We start from the raw sequence: 22,221 nt of genomic DNA on the forward strand, positions 1-22,221 counted from the left end.
ACATCCCTCCTGCACCTGTAACCCTGTAACCTCCTCCAACACAAAGCCTTTAAATTTATTCAAGTTGAGCTTTTTCTCACCTTTAATATAGCAAATAATTACATAAGTAGCCATTCCTTCAGTTGATGAAGCTTTAGAATTTCCCCTTAAACCTCCCACCTGTCCACCTCTTTCTGTTTCTTTAAAATTCTCCCCTAAACTATCTCATGTATATGAAGGACATAAGTAATAAAGTTAATTCATTTCAATTGGTCAGATGCCTTAAATTTATCTTGTGCTTCATTTTGTTTGATCATGCTCTCGTGAAATAATTTTGTAATGTGTTATTAACTGTTACTTAACTGCAAATTGTTGCTGTTCTTATTGATCCTTAATGTCCATGAAACAATTGGGAGCAAGCAATAAACAATGTGCACCAATGAAATTATTGGTTCTAAAAACTATATTAAAAGTCCATGCTAAAATAGGGAAATTTAAGATCACTTTTGAAGATCAACATAATGAGATGTATTTATTTAATATGGAGTTGTCAGGATATAGAATATCCTACAAAGAAACTCATGGCAACTATAAAATTAGTTAAACATTTTAAAAAAGGAATATGTTGTAAGAGTCTAGGGAAAAAGCATAGGAACAGAAACTGTCTTTTACAGAGATTTAGGTGCAATAAACCAAATGGCTTCCTTCTGTTCTGTAAAATTATTTTGTTTTATTGCCAGGAAGCAAATTGTAAGAATTACAGATATATTTGTTATCTTGGCTATATCTTCATGAGAATGTACCATGGAACTAGTTTATTACATTTTTGGCAGGGTAGAGAGTGAAACAACAGATTGACTCACTGATAATTGTTCATCTTGTTTTGATACTAAAGCCCAGAAAATACATATTATGCATGCCCTGGAAAAGCTTAAGTTAGTTGGTTCAAACATCTGGCAGATTTTATTGACAGCACTTTGGGAATTGAACCAGAAATATAATTAAATTTCTTGAGCGTATCTTTGTTTTCTTTTTTTTGCTTTTCGGATATTCTTGAATGGGACTGTCTTTGAAGTAATCAGTCTTCATGAGTACAGAAGCATTTCAACTAATGCCATCTGTATTCCTCTATACAGAGATTAATATTATATGAATTAACTAGTTCATGCTGCAGTTTAGTGCAACTTGGTTACTTGTTATCAGCAATGGAGAAAGGCCTGCATTCTTTAGGTCTGTACTGATTACAAACCTGCAGGAAGCCTTTGCAGCTCCACACTTAAACACTGCAACAACTTATAGCCTAAGCCACAGTATGATGTAATATTTTACTACCCTCTGAAGTCAATGGATATCATCAGATCACATGATTGCAGACATTCAATGAAAAAATTTCTACTGTGGCTTTGCAGCTAGAGAGTAGGCTTTGACAGTGGAAAAGCACATGAGATCATAAGACGATGAGACACAGGTGCAGAATTAGACCACTCGACCCATCAAGTCTGCTCCGCCATTCCATCATGGCTGAGCTATTATCCCTCTCATTCCCATTCTCCTGCTTACTCCCTGTAAGCTTTGACGGCCTCACACGAGGAAATCTGCAGATGCTGGAAATTCAAGCAACACACACAAAAAATGCTGGTGAACACAGCAGGTCAGGCAGCATCCATAGAAAGAGGTACAGTCGACGTTTCAGGCCGAGACCCTTTGCCAGCATTTTTTTGTGTGTGGACCTTTGACGGCCTGACTAATTAAGAACTTATCAACCTCCGCTGTAAATACAATGTGAGTACAATGACTCGGCTTCCACAGTTAAATCTGTTGAAATAACAAATTCAACAGATTCACTACTCTCTAGCTAAAGAAATTCCTCCTCACCTCGGTTCTAAATGGACATCCCTCTATTATGAGGATGTGCCCTCTGATCCTAGACACCCCTACTGTACGAAACATCCTCTCCATATCCACTCTACTTAAGCCCTTCAATATTCAATAAGTTTCAATAAATTTCAATAAGGTTCTCCCCCACACACCCTTCATTCTTCTAAACTCCAATGAGTACAGGCCCATATGTTAACCCTTTCATTCCCAGTATCTTTCTTGTGAACCTCCTCTGTATCCTCTCCAATGCCAGCACATATTTCCCTAGATAAGAGCCCAAAACTGCTCACAATACTCTAAGTGTAGTCTGACCAAGGCCTTATAAAGCCTCAGCATTAACTACTTGCACTTATATTCTAGTCCTCTCAAAATGAATGCTAACATTCCATTTGCCTTCCTGACCACTGACTCAACCCACAAGTTAACCTATAGGGATCTTGCACAAGGACTCCCAAATCCCTTTACGCTTCCGATTTTTATAATTTTCTCCCCATTTAGAAAATAGTTTACACCTTTATACCTTAAACCAACGCGCATGCCCATACACCAATACTCCATCAGCCACTTCTTTGTCCATTCTCCCAATCAGTCTCAGTCCTTCTGCAGATTCCCTTCTTCCATAAAACTATCTACTCCTTCACCTATCTTTGTATCATCTGCAAACTTGACCACAATGCCATCAATTCTGCCATCTAAATCAATGACAAATAACGTGAAAAGAAGCAGTTTTAACACCGATCCCTGCAGAACACCACTAGTCACCGGTAGCCTACCAGAAAAGGCCCCCTTTATTCCCACCTGTCAGTAAACCAATCATCTATCCATGCAAGTATCTTTGCTGTAATACCATAGGCTCTTATCTTGTTAAGCAACTTCATATATGGCACTTTGTCAAAGACCTTCTGAAAATCCAAATAAACAACATTCACTAACTCTCCTTTGTCTATCTTGCCTGTTATTTCCTCAAAGAATTCCAACACATTTGTCAGGCAAGATTTTCCCTTAAGGAAACTATGCTGACTTTGCCGTATTTTGTCATATGCCTCCAAGCACCTCAAAACCTCATCCTTAATAATAGACTCCAACATCTTTCCAACCACTGAAGTCAGGCTAACTGGTCCTTTCTTCTGCCTCCCTCTTTTCATAAAGTGTGGAGTAACATTTGCAGTTTTCCAATCCTCCAGAACCACTCTCGAAACTAGTGATTCTATAAAGATCATGACTAATGCCTCCACAATCTCTTCAGCAGCCTCTTTCAGAATCCTGGGGTGTTGTCTATCTGAATCAGGTGACTGATCTACCTTCAGACCCTTCAGCTTCCCAAGCACCTTCTCTTTAGTAATTACACCATCAATCACTTCTCCCCCAATACTCTCGAATTTCTGGCATACTGTTAATGTTTTCCACAGCAGTAAGATACCATTAGGATAATAACCAATAACCAGTGTGAGACAGCAAACTAGAGAAGAAGAAGAAGAAGAAGACGAAAAAAGCCCTTAACTCCGAGTGGAGTCATCGGGACGCCGTCACCACCGCGTTTTTTTTTAGCAGGCTTTCTTATTTTTATGAGGCCGAGTTGCTGGCTCGATGCTCAACCCAGCACGGACGGATTCGAACTCGGGAGCCTTCGCTCCGAAGTCCAGCGCTGATGCCACTACGCCACCAGCCGGCAGTAAACTAGAGAAGGGATGCAAAATGTATGAACATTTCCAATAAATAAAAGAAATTATATACTGGAAATGCTCATATCTTTTGGGCACTTCCTTCATCATCAACATGGAAATCAGAATAATTTATTGCATTAATACAATGATATATTGCCAGAAAGATAGGTGACTTATGGGTTAATTTATCGCTGGCAACATAACAGTAACTCAATCAAACAGTTTCAATAGAGTCCACTGTGAAACTGAAGCTTGGGCAATAAATGTCAACAGTACTCCATAATGAATTACAGCCTTAATCTCATTTGCTGCTACAAGAAAAACTAATGCAAACATTATCTCAACAATTTTCACATCAAGGCATCAAATGGTCCACATCAGTGTGTTAATTCAAGCTCAGGAGTACAAGTATGAAAAAAATGCATTGAGGTAAAACTACGCTAGATTCCATGCAAACATGGCTTAGTCTTCCTTAAATATAATAAATTGTTGCATCCTTTCATTTATATAAAAAATGTTAAGTGAATCAGAGGGAAATTGTCTAAATGATAAAATGATACATTGGAAATGAACCTAGAATCTCAGGCATTTAATACTGAAAGTAGGAACACTGAATTTTTAGAATTAACTCTGAATCAGGCCGATCAGTTCCACCGGAATACAAGCAACTTGGGCCCTCACATCTCATCTGACGTTCAGTTAAATCATGTATCATCCTGAGCTGCAACCAATCAACTAGAGGGAGTGCGTAAATAGAGCTACCTTTACAATCAGGCCCACGGTCAAGAATTAAAAGGCAGAGCTTTGCGGCAGTTTCTCTGGGCTACGGGCAATCAACGAAAGGGATTCAATTAGAATGGGCAAATAAAAATAAAACAAGTGCAAGCCGAATGACCATTCTTTTAAAAGTCAGAGGGCTTGGAGTGGCTTTGGCTCATTAGACCTAGGCAAGATAAAAGTATCTGGTAAGTTTATCTCCTTTTCTTCTTCTTTGTTCATTCCTCATCTGTTAGGGCACAGTAGTGTAGTGAGAATGGCTCCAGGGGCAGTGTTTTATACTCTGTGTGGGATGTGGTAAGTCTACAAGACCTCTAGTTTCTCAAATAAACACATCTGCACCAGATGCACTAAAGTACAGCTCCTGAGAGAACATATTAAGGAACTGGAACTGCAGCTCAATGATCTTCTACTCATACAGGAGAATAAGGAGGTGACAGATAGGAACTACAGGCAGGTAGTCAAATGGGTTCAGGAAAGTTTCCTTAATCAGTACACAGAAGTCCCAATGAGAGTGTGTGCGATACTTGATCTGCTACCAGGGAATGAGACAGGTCAAGTGACAGAAGTTTGTGTAGGGCAACACTTTGCATCTGGTAATCACAATGCCATTAGTTTCAAAGTAAATATGCAAATAGATCGGTGCAGCCCACTGGTTGAGATTCTAGCTTGGAGAAAGGCCAATTTTGATGGTATCAAAAATGATCCATTAAAATGAAAGTGTGGATTGGGACAAGTTTTCTGACAAAAGTGTCCTTGATAAGGGTAATGCCTTGAAAAGTGAAAATTTGAGAGTATTTAGTTGGATTCAGTAGAAATGGATGAAGGGACAAGGAGTTAGAGAACTGACACTGAGAGCTAAGGATGGGGGTAATATTGCTGAGGATTACAGAGAAAACAGAATGGGACAGGAAAAGAAAAGAGAGTATGGAAGGACACTGAAGACTGGTGGATGGCTTCAATAATCTATGAAGCTCAGAGGAAAAGGGGAGAGAAAATGTCGTACAGAGATGAAAAGGCTGGTTTTTTGTTTCTGTTTCAGTACATGAGCTGGGGAATGTTGTAAGACCATAAGACATAAGTGCAAAAATTAGGTCATTCAGCCCATCGAGTCCACTCCCCCATTCCATCATGGCTGATCCCAGATTCTATTCAACCCCATACACCTGCCTTCTCGCCATATCCTTTGATGCCCTGACCAATCAAAAACTATCAACTTCTGCCTTAAATATACCCACAGATTTGGCGTCCAGTATCTGTGGCAGAGTATCCACAGATTCACTGTACTCTGGCTAAAAAAAAATTCCTCCTTACCTCAATTCTCAAAGGTCTCCCCTCGAATCTGAGGCTGTGTTCTCTAGTTCAGGATACCCCCGCTATAGGAAATATCCACTGCACATCCACCTTATCTAGTCCTTTCAACATTCATCGAAGTTGCTGGTGAACACAGCAGGCCAGGCAGCATCTGTAGGAAGAGGTGCAGTCGACGTTTCAGGCCGAGACCCTTCGTCAGGACTTGGGTCTCGGCCTGAAACGTCGACTGCACCTCTTCCTACAGATGCTGCCTGGCCTGCTGTGTTCACCAGCAACTTTGATGTGTGTTGCTTGAATTTCCAGCATCTGCAGAATTCCTGTTGTTTGCCTTTCAACATTCGGTAGGTTTCAATGAAAATCTGCCCACGCCCCCAGCATTCTTCTAGATTCCAGTGAGTACCGGACCAAAGCTGCCAAACGCTCCTCATATGTTAACCCCTTCATTCCCAGAATCATTCTTGTGAACCTCCTCTGGACTCTCTCCAATGACAACACATCCTTTCTGAGATATGGGCCCCAAAACTGTTGAAAATACTCCAAGTGCGACCTGACTAGTGTCTTATAAAGCCTCAGCATTATCTCCTTGTTTTCATATTCTATTCCCCTTGAAATGAATGCCAACATTGCATTTGCCTTCTTTTCCACAGACTGAACCAGTAAATTAACCTTCTGCGAGTCTTGCATGAGGACTCCTAAAGTCTCTCTGCACCTCTGATGTTTGAATTTTTTGCCCATTTAGATAATAGTCTGCACTATTATTCCTTTTACCAAAATGCATTATCATACGTTTCCCAGCACTGTATTCCATCTGCCACTTTTCTGCCCATTCTTCTAATTTGTCTAAGTTCTGCTACAATCACATTGCTTCCTTAGCACTACCCACCACTCCACTTATCTTCATATCATCTTTGCTACAAAGCCATCAATTCCATTATCTAAATCACTGACAATGTGAAAAGTAGTGGTCCCAATACTGACCCCTGAGGAACACCACTAGTCACTGGCAGCCAACCAGAAAAGGCATTCCGCGATCCATGCCCATCTTTTCTGTAATGCCATGGGATTTTATCTTGTTATGCAGTCTCAAGTGTGGCACCTTATCAAATGCCTTCTGAAAATCCAAATAAATGCCATCCACTGCCTCTCCTTTGTCCCCCTACTTGTTACTTCCTTGAAGAACTCTGACAGATTTGTCAAGCAATATTTCCCTTTACAGAAGCCATGCTGACTTTAAGTTATTTTATCATTAGTCTCCAAGTAGCCCAAGACCTCATCCTTAATAAAAGACTCCAACACTTTCCCACTGAGGTTAAGCTAACTGACATATAATTCCCTTTCTTTTGCCTTCCTCCCTTCTTAAAGAGTGGAGTAACATTTGGAATCTTCCAGTCCTCCGGGACCATGCCAGAATCAAGTGATTCTTGAAAGATCATGACCAATGCAACCATAACCTCTTCAGCAACCTCTCTCAAGACTCTGGGCTGTAGTCCATCTGGTCCAGGTAACATATCCTTTGTAATAGCAATGGTACTCACTCCTGCTCCCTGACACTCACAGATGTCTGGCACACTGCTTGTGTCTTCCACAGTGAAGACTGTTGCAAAGTACTCATTAAGTTATCCACCATTTCTTTGTCTCCCATTACTACCTCACCAACATCATTGTCCAGTGGTCCAATATCAACTGTCCCCTCCCTTTTACTCTTTATATAACTGACAAAAAAAAGTTTAGGTGTCCTGCTTTATATCATTGACTAGTCTGCCCTCATATTTCATCTTTTCCCTTCTTAGAGCTTTTTTAAAATATAAAAAACTTAGAGAACTGCATTCAAATAAGCAGGGTGATTGCTGATCATAAGAGTAACTTTGAGATAGGTGGAGTGTTATGTGCATTTAGGTTTTCTAGAGATGTGGACATTGATTATCAAAACAATTGAGAGTTGGTTGTTTGACAAATGCTCCAGTTGCTTTAGCATTCTGAATAGCAGTGTTTTTTGAAATGGTTTCAAATGCTGAAGGGGAATCTGAGTGTGATGGGGCATTTACTACCTGCAGTTTCATTCTGTTCACAGCCAGTTCCATGGAGAAGCGACATTTTGAGAGTACAACGCTTGAATGTGCCCATCAGAGTAAAAGGTAGAGATAACAGGTATAGGAAACCTTGGTTTTCAAGAGCTGTTGAGGCCCTGGTTAAGAAAAAAAAAGGAGGTGCATAGCAGGTATAGGCAGGTGGAAACAAATGAGGTGCTTATGGAGTATAAGAAATCAGGAAGGCTAAAAGACGGCATGAGATGGCCAGACAAAACAAGGTGAAGGAGAGTCCTAAGGAATTCTACAAATGTGTTAAGAGCAAAAGGATTGCAAGGGTCAAAATTGGTCCTCTGGAAGATCAGAATGGAAATCAATGCATGGAGCCAAAAGAGATGGGGGAAGGTCATAAATATATTTTTTGCATCTGTATTTACTCAAGAGGCAGACACAGAGGCTATAGAACTCAGGCAAAGCAGCATCAAATTCATGGACCCTATACAGGTTACAGAGGAAGTGTTTGCTGTCCTGAGGCAAATCAAAGTGGACAGATCCCCAGGGCCTGACAAGGTGCTCCCTCAGACCCTACAGGAGGCAAATGCAGAAATTGCCTGGGCCCTGGCAGAGATAGTTAAACCATCCTTAGCGAAACAAGTGATACCAGAGGATTGAATGATAGCAAATGTTGTTCTGCTGTTAAAAAAGGCTCTAAACATAAACCAGGTAATTATAAACTGGTGAATCTGACAATCGTGCGAAAGTTATTGGAAGGTATTCTAACGGACTGGATATACAGACAAGGACTGATTAAGGATTGTCAGCATGGCTTCATGTGTGGTGGGTCATGTCTAGCCAATCTTATAGTTTTTCAAGAAAGTTACCAAGAAAGTAAATGAAGGCAAGACAAGGCCGTGGATGTTATCTACATGGACTTCAGCAAGACATTTGACAGGATCCTGCATGCGAGGTTGGTCAAGAAGGTTCAGTCTCTCGGCATTCAAGATGAGGTAGGAAAATGGATTGGGCATTGACTTTGTGGGAGAAGCCAGAGAATGGTAGTTGATGGTTGCCTCTCTGTCTGGAAGTCTGACTAATGCAGTGCTACAGGAATCAGTGTGGGTCCATTGTCTATATCAACGATCTGGAAGATAATGTGGTTAACTAGATCAACAAATTTGCGGATGACACCAAGATTGGGGGTGTGGTGGACACAGTGAGGAAGGCCATCATGACTTGCAGCAGGATTTGGATCAGTTGGAAAAATGGGCTGAAAAATGGCAGGTGGAATTTAATGCACAAAAAAGTATGAATTGTTGCACTTTTGGAACACCAACCATATTCAGTTTTGAATATATTGAGTACCATATTGAGTGTCATATTCAGTTTTGGTCACTCACCTACAGGAAAGATGTAAATAAGGTTGAAAGAGTATAGAGAAAATTTACAAGGGTCTGGAGGACCTGAGTTATAAGATTGAATAGGTTTAGACTTTATTCCTTAGAACGTAGAAGATTGACAGGAGATTTGAGAGAGGTACACAAAATGATGAGGGGTATAAGTAGAGTAAATGCAAGCAGGCTTTTTCCACTGAGGTTGGGTGGGACTACAATCAAAGGCCATGGGTTAAGGGTGAAAGGTGAAAAGTTTAAGGGAACATGAGTGGAAACTTCTTCATTCAGAAGGTCATGAGTATGTGGAACAAGCTGCCAACACAAGTGGTGCATGTGAGCTCAATTTCAACGTTTAAGCAAAGTTTGGATTGGTACATGGATGGTAAGGGTATGGAGGGCTATGGCTCCAGTGTAGGTTGATTGGCATGGACAAGACAGGCCAGAGGGCCTATTTCTATGCTGTACTTCTCAGCTCCACACCAGCACTAAACCTGGCACTTACATATGAATCCTGAAGGAGCATGAGAGACTGCAGATGCTGGAATCTGGGGAACAAAGAACGAGCTGCTACAGGAACTCAGTGAGTCAAGCAGCAGAATCAGAATCTGGTTTACTATCACTGACATGTTTTGTGGCAGCAGTACAGTGCAAGACGTAAAAAAAACTACAAGTTACAATAGAGTCAAAGAACACAACAGAATGGAAACAGGCCCTTTGGCCCATCTAGTCTGTGTTGAGCCATTAATCTGCCTAGTGCCATCAATCTGTACCTGGAACATAGCCCTACATGCCCCTCCCATCCATGTACCTATCCAAATTTCTCTTTAACGTTGAAATCAACCCAGCATTCATCACTTGCACTGGCAGCTCGTTCCACACAATCTCCCCCTTTTGAGTGAAGTTGTTTCCCCTCATATTCCCCTTAAACATTTCACCTTTCTCCCTTAACATGTGACCTCTCATTGTTGTCTCACTCAACCTCAGTGGAAAAGGACTGCTCGCATTCACCCTATCTATACCCCTCATAATCTTGTAAACCTTTATCAAATCTCCCCTCAATCTTGTACTTCTGGAGAATAAAGTCCTAACCTATTCAACCTTTCCCTATAACTCAGATCCTCAAGCCCCAGCAACATCCTTGTTAATTTTCAAAGTATTCTTTCAACCTTATTTAATCCTTTCTGTAGGTGAGTAACCCAAACAGCACACAATCCTCCAAATTAGCCTTCACCAACATCTTATACAATTTCAACATAATATCCCAACACCAATATATGTGGAATTCTCTGCCCAATGAAGCTGTGGAGGCTACTTCAGTAAATATATTTAAGACAAGGTTGGATAGATTTTTGCATAGTAGAGGAATTAAAGATTATGGGGGAAAGGTAGGTAGGTGGAGATGAGTCCATGGCCAGATCAGCCATGATCTAATTGAATGGCGGAGCAGGCTCAACGGGCCAGATAGCCAACTCCTGCTATTTCTTATGTTCTTATGTTTACTCAATACATTGATTTACGAAGGCCAAAGTGCCAAAAAGCTTTATGATCCCATCTACTTATGCCCCCACTTCAAGGAATTATGGATCTGTATTCGGAGATCCCTCTGCTATACTGCACTCTACCTTAACCACTTACCATGTTAGACCAACCCTGGTTGGTCTTCCCAAAGTGCAACACCTCACAATTGTCTATATTAAATTCCATCTGCTAGTTTTCAGCCCATTTTCCAGCTCATCTAGATCCCACTGTAAACTCTGATAGTCTTCTTCGCTGCTCACTACACACACACAGTCTTGGTGTCATCCACAAATTTGCTGATCTAGTTTCCCACATTACCATCCAGAGTGTTGATATGCATGACAAACTACAATGGACCCTTACCAATCCCTGCAGCACACCACTAGTCACAGACCTCCAGTCAGAGAAACAACCATTTGTTTATTTTTTATTTGCAAAAGAGGAATAGCGAGAAAACATTTTTAGGTACATGGGCCATTCAGAAATCTGATGGCAGAGGAGAAGACACTATGTTGGGTGATCAATACAAAATATCGCCATTCCCTTCCCTTCACAGATGCATCCTGACCACTGAGTGCCTCCAGCTGCTTGTTTTTTTTTAAATACCACAGAAATTCTGGATTCCAGCAATGGCATGGAGCTAAGCCAATAGCAGCATCTGAACTATCCCAATGCTACACCAGCCAACTCCTCATAAACCGTGCAGGTCCGTGCAAATATTTCCAGGTTTCCCAGATGTCACGCTAGAATATCTGCTCACAGAGCTTGTACCAGACTAAATCTGGCACCAACAGAGCAATCCCCATTAAAATGAATGAAAGACATAAAGCAGATAAGTATAACTATATTTGATTAAGATAGTTTCATTGCTTTCAGTTGTTCTTGTGAGAGTATTGTAGATGCTGAACAAAAATGACATAACATTCCCTTTATAAAGAATTGTTCTCAAATGTGCTCATCAAAATTCACAAATTTTAAGTAATAGTAACACCTTTGACATCTGTTGAGCACATGGACAGGCGCCATCATTGTAAAACCCATTCTGCCAGTAGACAATGCTGTCTGTATTGTGACAGTCCCATTGTCCAATCAACTACCCTGTGGCATGCTGCGGGGTGGGGGTGACTTCCTAAAATGGAACAAACAGCACAGCCCAGGGACTGACAATCAACAATGCTGATGCAATGGAAGAGCTCCACAATTGAAATTAATAATTCACTGCTTATTCTCACCGGTGTAAGTAATTAATAAAGTACCACTGTCATCCATAACATATCCTTTTCTTGGTTTACAAACTTCTCATAACAAGTTTGTATTTGCAATTGTTTATCATCAACATATGTTTAAAAACAAGTTTAAGCTATTTCAACAAGATGGTGCGAAAGACAAAATACTGATTTATTTCATTCTCGCACGTTATATAATTATTTAGCGTTTCTGGAAAAAATCCCTGAAAGTTGTTCTCTAACTTTGACCCAAAAAAGTCACATTTATCTAGATCTGCATTATTCAGTGGTCGTCTCTTTAAACCCAATTATATTAGCACCAACTCTGTTGAAGACTTCTACCATTTTAATCATATTTCTGTAAATGGACAGATGAACGAAGTTGCTTCATCATGTTTGCTCTCATAATTACACTGGTGTTATATTTATCCAGAAATCTGAGAATGTAATGCCTCATATTGGTGGAAGTCGAGTAGGTTGTCAGAATATCAAATTTTTGCTGCAGGAATCCCAGCCATGCAATTAATTTGGCTGGTCCAGTTAAGTTTCTAATAAATTTGATATACTGATGGTGGGAGATTCAGAATGGCATGTCACTGAATGTTAACAATGGGTGGTTAGAACCACCCTCATTGGTTGTCATTTGATAACGCAAACACTGCTTGTCATTTATCAGCCTAAGTCAGATATTGTCCATAACCTGGTGCATTATCAGCAAAGACTGCTTCATTATTTGAGGAGTTCTAAATGGAACTGTACAATTACCAATAAAACATCCTTCCTTCTGACCTTAACTTTAATTATAGCACATTCTAGAGGCACAAGATAAGCTGCAAATGCTAGGAATCTGAAGCATCACACAAAATGTTGAAGGAACCCAGCAGGTCAGGCAGCAGCTACGGAGAGAAAAGGATGAGTCTAACAAATGGTCTCCAACCAAAATGTTGACTTGTCAGTCCTGACAAGGCTCTCAAACAGAAATGTTGGCTATCCATTTCTTTCCATAGAGGCTGCCTGACCCATTGAATTCCACCAGCATTTTGAGTGTTGTCATTGCACATTTTGTGCAATTGTTGCCAAAGTACCTCTTCTAAAGGGGCTAAGGTAATACTCAAATGCATTGTGCTAGATCAGGGCAAGAGGCCAAATTTTCTACCCTACAGTACTTAAGTAAACCAGATGAGTTTTTACAGCATACCAGCTGTTTCATGGTCACCATCAGTGATTCCAGTTTTTATTTCAGATTAATATAATTTCCTGAATTTAACTTCATCAACTATAAATTTTGAACTATTTGATCAGCGAATGTTTAAAAACATTGGCTTTAGTTAGGGGATCAAGGGCTAGAACATAACCATTCCGCAACTATAACTTTCCAACTTAATCAATAACATCGACTTACAATGTCCTATAACCATCCATCAGTAATTTAGTCTGATTCACTGAAAAGTTGTTACCCCCATTTTAGAAAACCCTCTTAAAAGCATACCTTAATAACTGATGGAATTTTAGAGTTGAGGTTGTCGTAAGTGAAGTGCAACCTCGTACAGAAGGAACACTTGTAGAGCAAAGGATCCTGGTAAAACTCAATCTTTCCACTTGCATTTCGCTTGTCCAGACAAACCGTACAATCGGTAAAGTTGATCACCTTCCTCAATACCAATTCTGGAGCTAAATGAAGACAGTAAACAGTGCACAATTGGCCAAAATAGAAATTTGACACATTCAATGTGAACATTTACATCTACTGTGTGTATCATTTTAAAATATCACTGGAACATGTTGACAAGTCTTATTGAATAATTTAGGATAAATATTTTGTTGGAAAATATTTATTTTATTTAACACGATTTCAACATATCTGCTGGGTGATTATAAAATCATTAACTAGAAATCTGACTACATTGATATTTTGACATTTTCATAGTCAAATAATTTAAAATACACTAAATATACCAAGTATAATTATTTAAAAAGTAAAACATTCCATATTTTACAAAAACTTTATTGAATGTATCTGATAAATTCCGTCTATTATGATGTTTGTTATGGGTCGTATTTCGTAAGTAGGAGGTAAGAGGAAGAAAATGAATGTGAAACAATAAGAGAAAAAACACAAAAGAAAGCCAGAAATTAAATAAGCAGAATCCACACAACTATTTAGCCCCGAGAACAAAATCTCATTTGCAAGTGGCTTAAAAGCTGAACAGATAAATTAACAGAGGGATATATAGGAAAATATGTAAATTACCATAAGAATTGCAGAATGTAAAAAAAATTCATCTAAAAAAATGATGAAAACATCCTGTCTATCCATATCTCTCAAGCCTCTTGCTGTTCCACAACTATTAGGCATTAAGAAGTTATATTCTCTGCCAAAACGATAATTGATTATAAGCTTTTGGCTGCTTTAAAATACAACATTTGCTTTGCAAAAATGGAATTGATTAAAATTTGCAATTTTAAGTAATAGAGTTCATCTTGAAACAACTTGAGCAAAAATTACTAAACACTAAATTACTGCCCAGAATCAAAGACTATTCCAATAGTCGAAGCATGTGAACAACTGCATTATTGAATATATCAGCCAGCAACTTACAGTAAGGATTAGCTTCTCCGATTTCTGCATCATCACAAATTGTTGTGCAATTTACATTCCTCTAAACATAAATGCTAAAAGGGTAGTTTGTGGAGGAGTGGGGCACACTTAAGACAATAATGGAAGCCTGCACATGAATGCTGAGAGCACTGTTAAAGTACTAAATGGGGGCATAATTACTAAACGCTAAATTACTGATTCTGGGCAGTAATTTAGTATCCAGTAATTTCTGCTCAAGTTGTTTCAAGATGGACATGATTATTTAAAATTAAAGAGGGTGTTTCCAAGTAATAGTGAAGGAGATGACTGAGACATTGGTTTCATTAAAGAACTGATTACATGGATGTATTAGAAAAATTGGCTGAACTTAAAGTACAAAGTTACTCGGACTAAATGGGGTGCATCCCTTGGATATGAGAGAAGAAGGTATGGGTTCAAAAAAGGGAGCGGGGATAATTGCACCAACTACCAACCACTCAATTTAACCTCAGTAGTAAGAAAGCTTATAAAAACATTTACCCAGTCCAGAATTAATAGTCACCTGAAGGAACAGTATTAATTAAGGCAAGCCAGTATGGATTTATTTCAGGGAAAATCATGTTTAACCAATGCGATAGATTTTTTGTACAAGATACAAGTAAGATTTCAAAGTTCAAAGTAGAATATATTATCAGAGTGCATGTATGTCACTGCCAGGCATACTCAGAAAATCTATAGAACACTGACTGTAACAGGATCAATGACAGAGGAAGAGCATAGAAGGCAACAAACTGAGCATATGCAAATATAAATAAATAGCAATAAATAACAAGAGCATGAAATAACAAGATAAAAAAGTCCTTAAAGTGAGGTCACTAGTTGTGGGAACACCAAAAATAGAATGAGTGTAGTTATCCTCTTCTGTTCAAGAGCCTGATGGCTGAGGGGTAGTAACTGTTCTTGAACCTGGTGGTGTGAATCCTGAGGCACTTGTACCTTCTACCTGATGGCATGGCCTGGGTGGTGAGGATCTTGGATGATGGATGCTGCTTTTCTACAACAGCATTTCATATAGTTCAATGGTTAGGATGGCTTTACCAATGATGCGCTGGGCCAAATCCACTACCTTTTGTAGAATTTTCTGCTCAATGGTGTTGGTGTTTCCATACCAGGCCATAATGCAGCCAGTTAATACACTTTTCACGACACATCCATGGCAGTTTGTCAAGCTCGTCGATGACATGCCAAATCTCCGTAGACTCCTAAGGAAGTGGAGAGACTGTCGTGCTTTCTTTGCAATGACATTTATATGATGGATCCAGGACAGGTCCTCTGAGATAGTAACACCCAGGAATTTAAAATTACTGTCGCTTTCTACCTCTGATCCACCGATGCGTACAGGCTCGTGGGCCTCTGGTTTCCCTCTCCTGAAGTCTACAATCAGTTCCTTGGTCTTGCTGACATTGAGAGGTTGTTGTTATTACACCACTCAGTCAAAACTTCACTCTCCCCCCTGTATGTTGATTCATCACCACCTTTGACATGGCCCACAACAATGCTGTCATCAGTGAACTTAAATTTGTTGTTGGAGCTGCACTTAGCCACACAGTTATAGGTGTAAAATGAATAGAGTAGGGACTCAGCACACAACCCTTTGTTGCCCTTGGGCTGACGGAGATTGCGGTGGAGATGTTTTTGCCAATTGGAAGGTCATGCAGTTGATGTCATGCAGATGTACTTCCAGAAGGCTTTTGATAAGGGGCCATATTATAGCCTCATCAACAAAGAAGATGGTGATAGATTACAGGACAATACAGAAGCTGGTGAAATAAGCAGATACATGCCAGAAGAAGTTTAAAGCAGTAAAATGTGAGGTAATGCAACTTGGAAGGAAGTATTAGGACAAACAATATAGAATAAAGGGACAGTTCTAAAAGGGGCGCAGGCGCAAGGTGACCTGGGGATCAGTGTGCACAAATCATTGCAAGTTGCAGGTTGGGGAAAACGTTTTCTTTGCGCTTACCTAGAGTTACAGATCAAGAATAACCTGCAATGGCTTCTGACTGTAATGATGTATCATTATCTCTTAAGCACAATCAAAGATCTATCATTGGTCTAATCTTATATCACATTAGCAATCTGCCCCATGCCAAAATAATGGAAAAAAATTCCAATTTGTCCATGTATGATGACTTTTCCCATCTCCATTTTATTTTGCATATTATTTTAAACTGCTGCCCACATTCAAACTCACATCAAATGTCAATTGCATTGATCTGCTTCGGTTCACAGTTCAACAATTTATCAATTTTATAATTCTTTTTGGATTCAGATGGAAGACTGGAGGAAGACTGGAAGAACACTGGAATAGTAAAGTATTAGGCTGATAAATACAAGGCTAGGTTTTCAGTACTTGGTGAAAAGGAAAGGTTGTAAGGTAGGGAAGGGTTGAAAATAAATGTTTCAGTCACAGTTTTCAAGGAGAGAAATGGAATCATCTTAGAAACTCTGCTCCGTCACATCACTCCTTCAATTGTAAAACTCTCTTAGGTCTTTTGGTCAATTAATTCTGGCATTTTGCAGATACCAACCCCCCCCCCCAACAACAAATTTTAATTACTTGAGCCAGGTGGCCTTGACTATCCAAATATCTGGTCCCTCCCAAAGCAACTCCACCCTATCTATAAGTTATTAGAAGGTATTATAAAGAATTTACAATTATCTTGCTTCATTAAAAATGTCGTGTATGGTTTGAATATTTACCCTTACATAAGCATAAATAAGGGAATTATCTTTTTCACTCACCTAAGATATCCATGAAGGCGCGATCCCAAAACTCATCCACTGTGTAACATTCTGCTGATGTAATGTTGACCGACAAAACAATGTCATCCTCCACGTACTTCAAGATGAGGTTGTTTACTACAATGTTTACATTGTTAACAACACGTCTAATCAGACTCTGCACATAACCTGTATCAGGGTGAACGAGGAAGGCACAATTAATATTACTGTGTTTTTGTAACAAAGAGAAAGTCTATTGTGCTTGATTCCTATTGAACTGACAATGTAGCACAGGGCTATTTAATGCAAGTTAAGTACTTTCAATAATACTTTTTGTGGTGCCATTGTAGCATTGTGGTTAGCACAACACTATTATAGATCAGGGTGTTCCAGAGTTCAGAATTCAGTTCTGGTGCCATCTGTAAGGAGTTGGTATGTTCTCCCCATGAATGCGTGGGTTTCCATTACATGCTCTGGTTTCCTCTCACAGCCCAAGATATGCCGGAGAGTAGGTTAATTGGTCATTGTGAATTGTCCTGTGATTAAGCTAGGGTTAAATAGGTGGGTTGCTGGTGTTGCAGCTCATTGGATTAGAAAGGCCGATTCCATGCTGAATCTCTAAATAAATAACGATGCTGTCAACTTTCAGCTTCTTTTTCTTACCTTGTTAAGGATGATCAAAAACAACAAGTAATAAATGACCTGACAAAATATTCCAGATTGTTATTCTTCCATTCAAATGGCTTCCACAATTCTCATATGCAGCATCCCACTCAGATTAAGATTCAAGACTTAAGTACATTTATTATCAAAGAATGTATAAATTATTGAACCTTGAGTTTGCTTGCTCACAGGTGGCCACAAAGCAAGAAACATGAAAGAACCCAATTAAAGACAAAAATAATAAAAATAAAAGACCAACACTCGATTTGCAAGAGAAAAAACTGCATCAATTGAAGTAAACAGAAATTGTAAAGCAGTAAATAGTTGGTCAACACACCAATCACAATGAACTGTAAGTATTGAGGTATTAAAGATATCAATTCATTTTTTAATCCATAAATGAATTCCAATTAAAATAGAAATATAGTGTGTGCTGTTTAAATGAAATATAGAAAAGAGATAAACCAAGGGAAGCAACTGATAAATATTTAGGGAAAAATATTTAATTTCTAAACCTACACTTGGAATTTGCTTGCAGTTCACTTCTAATTTCTTCCACTATGGCTGATAATTAATTATTCAGCTTGTTTTGTCAGAGAACAATTAAATTTGTTTGTAGATATTCCTGTATTGAAAATTATAAGTTTACTTGACTATAAAAATTATCCATTTTCACAAACTATCTGCTTACAAATTCTGCTCAAGACAGGGAGAACTACTTAATTAAAATTGTTTAGCCAGCTTATGTACAAATGGTTAAATTAGATACTGTATAACAACTTTCATTACTTTCAATATCTCCTCATGAAGTTTTGAAATGAATTTTGATCCCTTTAGTTCTTCTCCGAATCCATACCCACCCCACTGCGAAAAAACAGTAAGCTAACATTTAACCTCCTGTTATTTTTATTTCTGGATCTAATTTGTAAAGGCCAGCATACTGGTGCTCCACAGTGCACTCTCTATTAAGCAGAGAGACTTGAGTTGTGTCAACAATTGACATAGTCAGCACCTGCATAACAGCCTACTGGGAAGAAACCTATTTAAAATTGTTCAACCATATCTTAGCTGGAAAAACGAACTGCATTTGCATTCCCAGTGCATATTAAACAACATCATCTGCAAAATGCAGGAATGAAATATCATAACATCCAAGAACTTTTTTCATCCCCTCACCAATAAACATATGGTGCTAAAAAGTTCTGTTGCGCTTAAGTATTTTTATGCCTATTGTAAGAATAGTTTCTTCCTTTTGCAGTAACAAGGAAATCAGAAAATCCCCATGGAAAGACCTGAGGAACTAAACTTATGGTAACTCTATCATTGAATGCTTTCCGTAATAAGAGTCTGTAACTAAGAGTTAACAGTTGACTGATCCCCCTGCAGAGGTAATAAAGATGAGACGGGCCATCCTCCAAGAGAACTGCAGCACATATGTGGCTATAGACTGTAATGGTGAACATATGAGTTTATAAAGCATCAGTAATGAGTGATTGGTTTAATTTGGAACCAAGATGAGGAATCTCTTTAATTGGAGTCCTGACTGATAGAAGACAACATGCTGAAATATATACTGCAAAGGATGCAAAGCAAATTTTTCTACTTAATGACTGCTTAAATGAGTATTGACAGTAGTGCAGAAGCTGTAGATGAATATGTACCAGCTTCATTTCCCATTTATGTCACCAGAAATGTGTACTTTCAACCACCCATTCTATATTGCCTCTTGTGAAAATCTTACCAGGAAGATGTTAGGCCCTTTTGGTTCAGTTATTAAGATATTAACTAGCCACATATTTTAAGTGACAATATTTTTAATAGACTATTACACTGTTACATCAGAGACCACGTGACTGATACATCCAAGCAAATGTCAGAACAGTACAGAAAGGTGAGGCTGTTGGTTTATTCTTTCTCTCGCATAATATAATATCCTATAACCTGTACACATACAAGATAGTAGGAATGACTAGATGGATCAGAGAAATGTAGGGAGGTTTCAATTACATGTCTTCCCTCTAAATTCTTGTTCCCAGTAGTCCATAAGTAAATTGGAACAATCTAATGTAACACTTGAGCTTCAGAATCAGAATCAGACGTAGTATCACTGGCATATGTACAAAAATGTGTTATTTTGTGGAAACAGTATATTGCAATGCATAACAATAAAAAAAGCTATAAATTACAAAAAGAAATATACATGAAAATAAATTAAATAAATAGTGCAAAAAGGGAACACACAAAAATAGTGAAGTAGTGTATATTTCATCATCCATTCAGAAATCTAAAGGCAGAGAAGAAGCTATTCTCACTCAAGTGAGTTTGACTTTTGTAATCACCTTGCACACAAAGCGATTTCTCTCATTTACACGACTGCAAATAAAGCCAAATTCACAAATTCACTTGTGTTCTTAAAGCCAGGAAAAGTATATTAGAAAGTCAAGGGAAACAAAACCTAAACACCACATCTGCACTGATGAATAGATCTCCTGAACACTGAAGGATAGCTAAACTAAACTTTAGTTCTTTAAAGTTTGTTAGAGAGCATATTTCTAAAAGAGACAAGAAATGAAAAATCTGACAGGCACTGGGAGCGGGGGTTGAAGTTGTTACAAGTAATAAAGCAATTTGAAAAAAATACTGTTTAAAAAGCACATACAGTACTGCGCAAAAGTCTTAAGCACATATATATACATAGCTAGGGTGCCTAAGACATTTGTACAGTACTGTATATTACTTAAGTACTCTTATACCTGTTTCCCAACCACCTTCCTATTTTAACCAATAAATAGTACTCAGCTATATACAGTATTTTAGGGAAAATGTAACAGCTTCAGATAGAGTGCTTGCTAAACAGATTTCCTTAAACTAATCCCAAAGATGAGAGACAGACTTGAGAAGTGGGGCTGTTCTGTTTGGAACAAAAGGGGTTATTATGGGATTGAACATTGAACATCACATATGAAACAGATCCTTCAACCCATCAGGTCGTGCTGACCATGATTCTAATTCAAGGTGCCTGCACATGGTCTACATCCCAGCACCTACCACTCTACGTAAAAATACGTGCTTTCCAAATCTCCTTAAACTCCCTCCCCATCTCAACTTTTAGCTTTGCCCTCCAGTGTCTGCATCAGTCTGGTGACCCTCATGGCATTCCTGTGAAGGTATATTCAACCATGTGTGGTGAACCTGATATTGATCTTGTCTCAGCATCAATTAAATTTAGCAAATCCTCACCACCAATCAAGTTTATTTGATACGAGGGCATCAGCATTAGTAAATCCAAATGAACTACTAAATTCTTCAATGCTGTTCACTGATGTTCATATAGATTTGAAAACTGATCCAAAGAGCTAATTTATATTTATGCAGTCAATATGCTTCATGGCTTCATGTCAGGTGACATGTCATATCAATACAACCTAACTGTTCTGTTAACAAGCTATGCCATTAAACCAGGATTAAAAAGTAACATAGTAAAATTGTTAAAAATTGCACCTAGTTCCTGGCTATAGCTATGGAAGTACTTACAGAGGAGGCAAATGTATTTCAGAAATATAATGGGAATTAAGGTCTGTATGGAACAGGCATAGAATAGTGTTCAGGGCCCACTCCTGATCCTATTTTCCTCTGCATCGAGTACTATATAGTGTTATATGTCCATCTAAGAGGGCAGATAAGACTTTTGATTAATATCTTATACACAGTAAGTATCTGGAATACTATATTAGACTGCTAGCCAAGGTTAGACTTCAAGTTCTTAAGTGGTGTTGAACTCATAGCCTTTGCCTTAGCCAAAAATGCGCATAAAGTTAGGACTAAGAGCTATATAACCAATGTACCTCGTAGTACTTTCATTTTGATCTACGTAAATGTAGCTTTTTGGTAATTTCCTTTCACTCCATTGCACTATATATTTTGGTATCAGGAGAGATACAAAAAAAGGAAGATTTTTTTAAACTTTTCTATTCCTGAGCTAAACTGCTTCCTCTATGGTTTGATACATCAATAGATCAATTGATGACATTATCCTCAAAATAGTTTCCACTCATTGTTCTCATTTAATATATTTCACGCTTCAGTCTTTCCATTCATGATGAAGAAAAGTATTATATGTATTATGACTTTGGAGCTGAAAGCGTACAGCATCTTTAGATATGAGAATGCCTCTGCCATTTCATGCAACACTGAATAACACGTAAAAAAAATTAAAGGAAGCTTTCCTTTAAAAAAAATCTAAATATTTGTAAACTTAAACCTTTTCTGTGAAGTTGTGAATACATCATATATTCAGGCTACAGTGTTCTCTTTCAGTACAAACAAAATACATCACAAAAGTAACATTACATACAACAGTAGCACTTCAACTCAAATCCATAGTTATTTTTCATGCAATTTGATACTCTGAAATGTAAAAAG

At 38.5% G+C, this 22,221-nt stretch overlaps 1 protein-coding gene across 4 annotated transcripts in view; it reads right to left on the reverse strand.

Moving 5' to 3' along the window:
- Positions 1-22,221, reverse strand: part of LOC134352539 (intermembrane lipid transfer protein VPS13B-like) — a 1,085,891-nt gene that overhangs the window by 986,333 nt on the left and 77,337 nt on the right. For all 4 annotated transcript variants that reach the window (XM_063059809.1, XM_063059800.1, XM_063059806.1 and 1 more), the window contains exons 5-6: positions 17,158-17,325; positions 13,264-13,445 (exon numbers count right to left, since the gene is read on the reverse strand). In XM_063059809.1, the coding sequence (XP_062915879.1) occupies positions 13,264-13,445; positions 17,158-17,325 (350 nt within the window). The remainder of the gene's footprint in view (positions 1-13,263; positions 13,446-17,157; positions 17,326-22,221) is intronic.

This window comes from Mobula hypostoma, chromosome 1 (assembly GCF_963921235.1).
Source record: "Mobula hypostoma chromosome 1, sMobHyp1.1, whole genome shotgun sequence".
Classification (NCBI taxonomy): Eukaryota; Metazoa; Chordata; class Chondrichthyes; order Myliobatiformes; family Myliobatidae; genus Mobula; species Mobula hypostoma.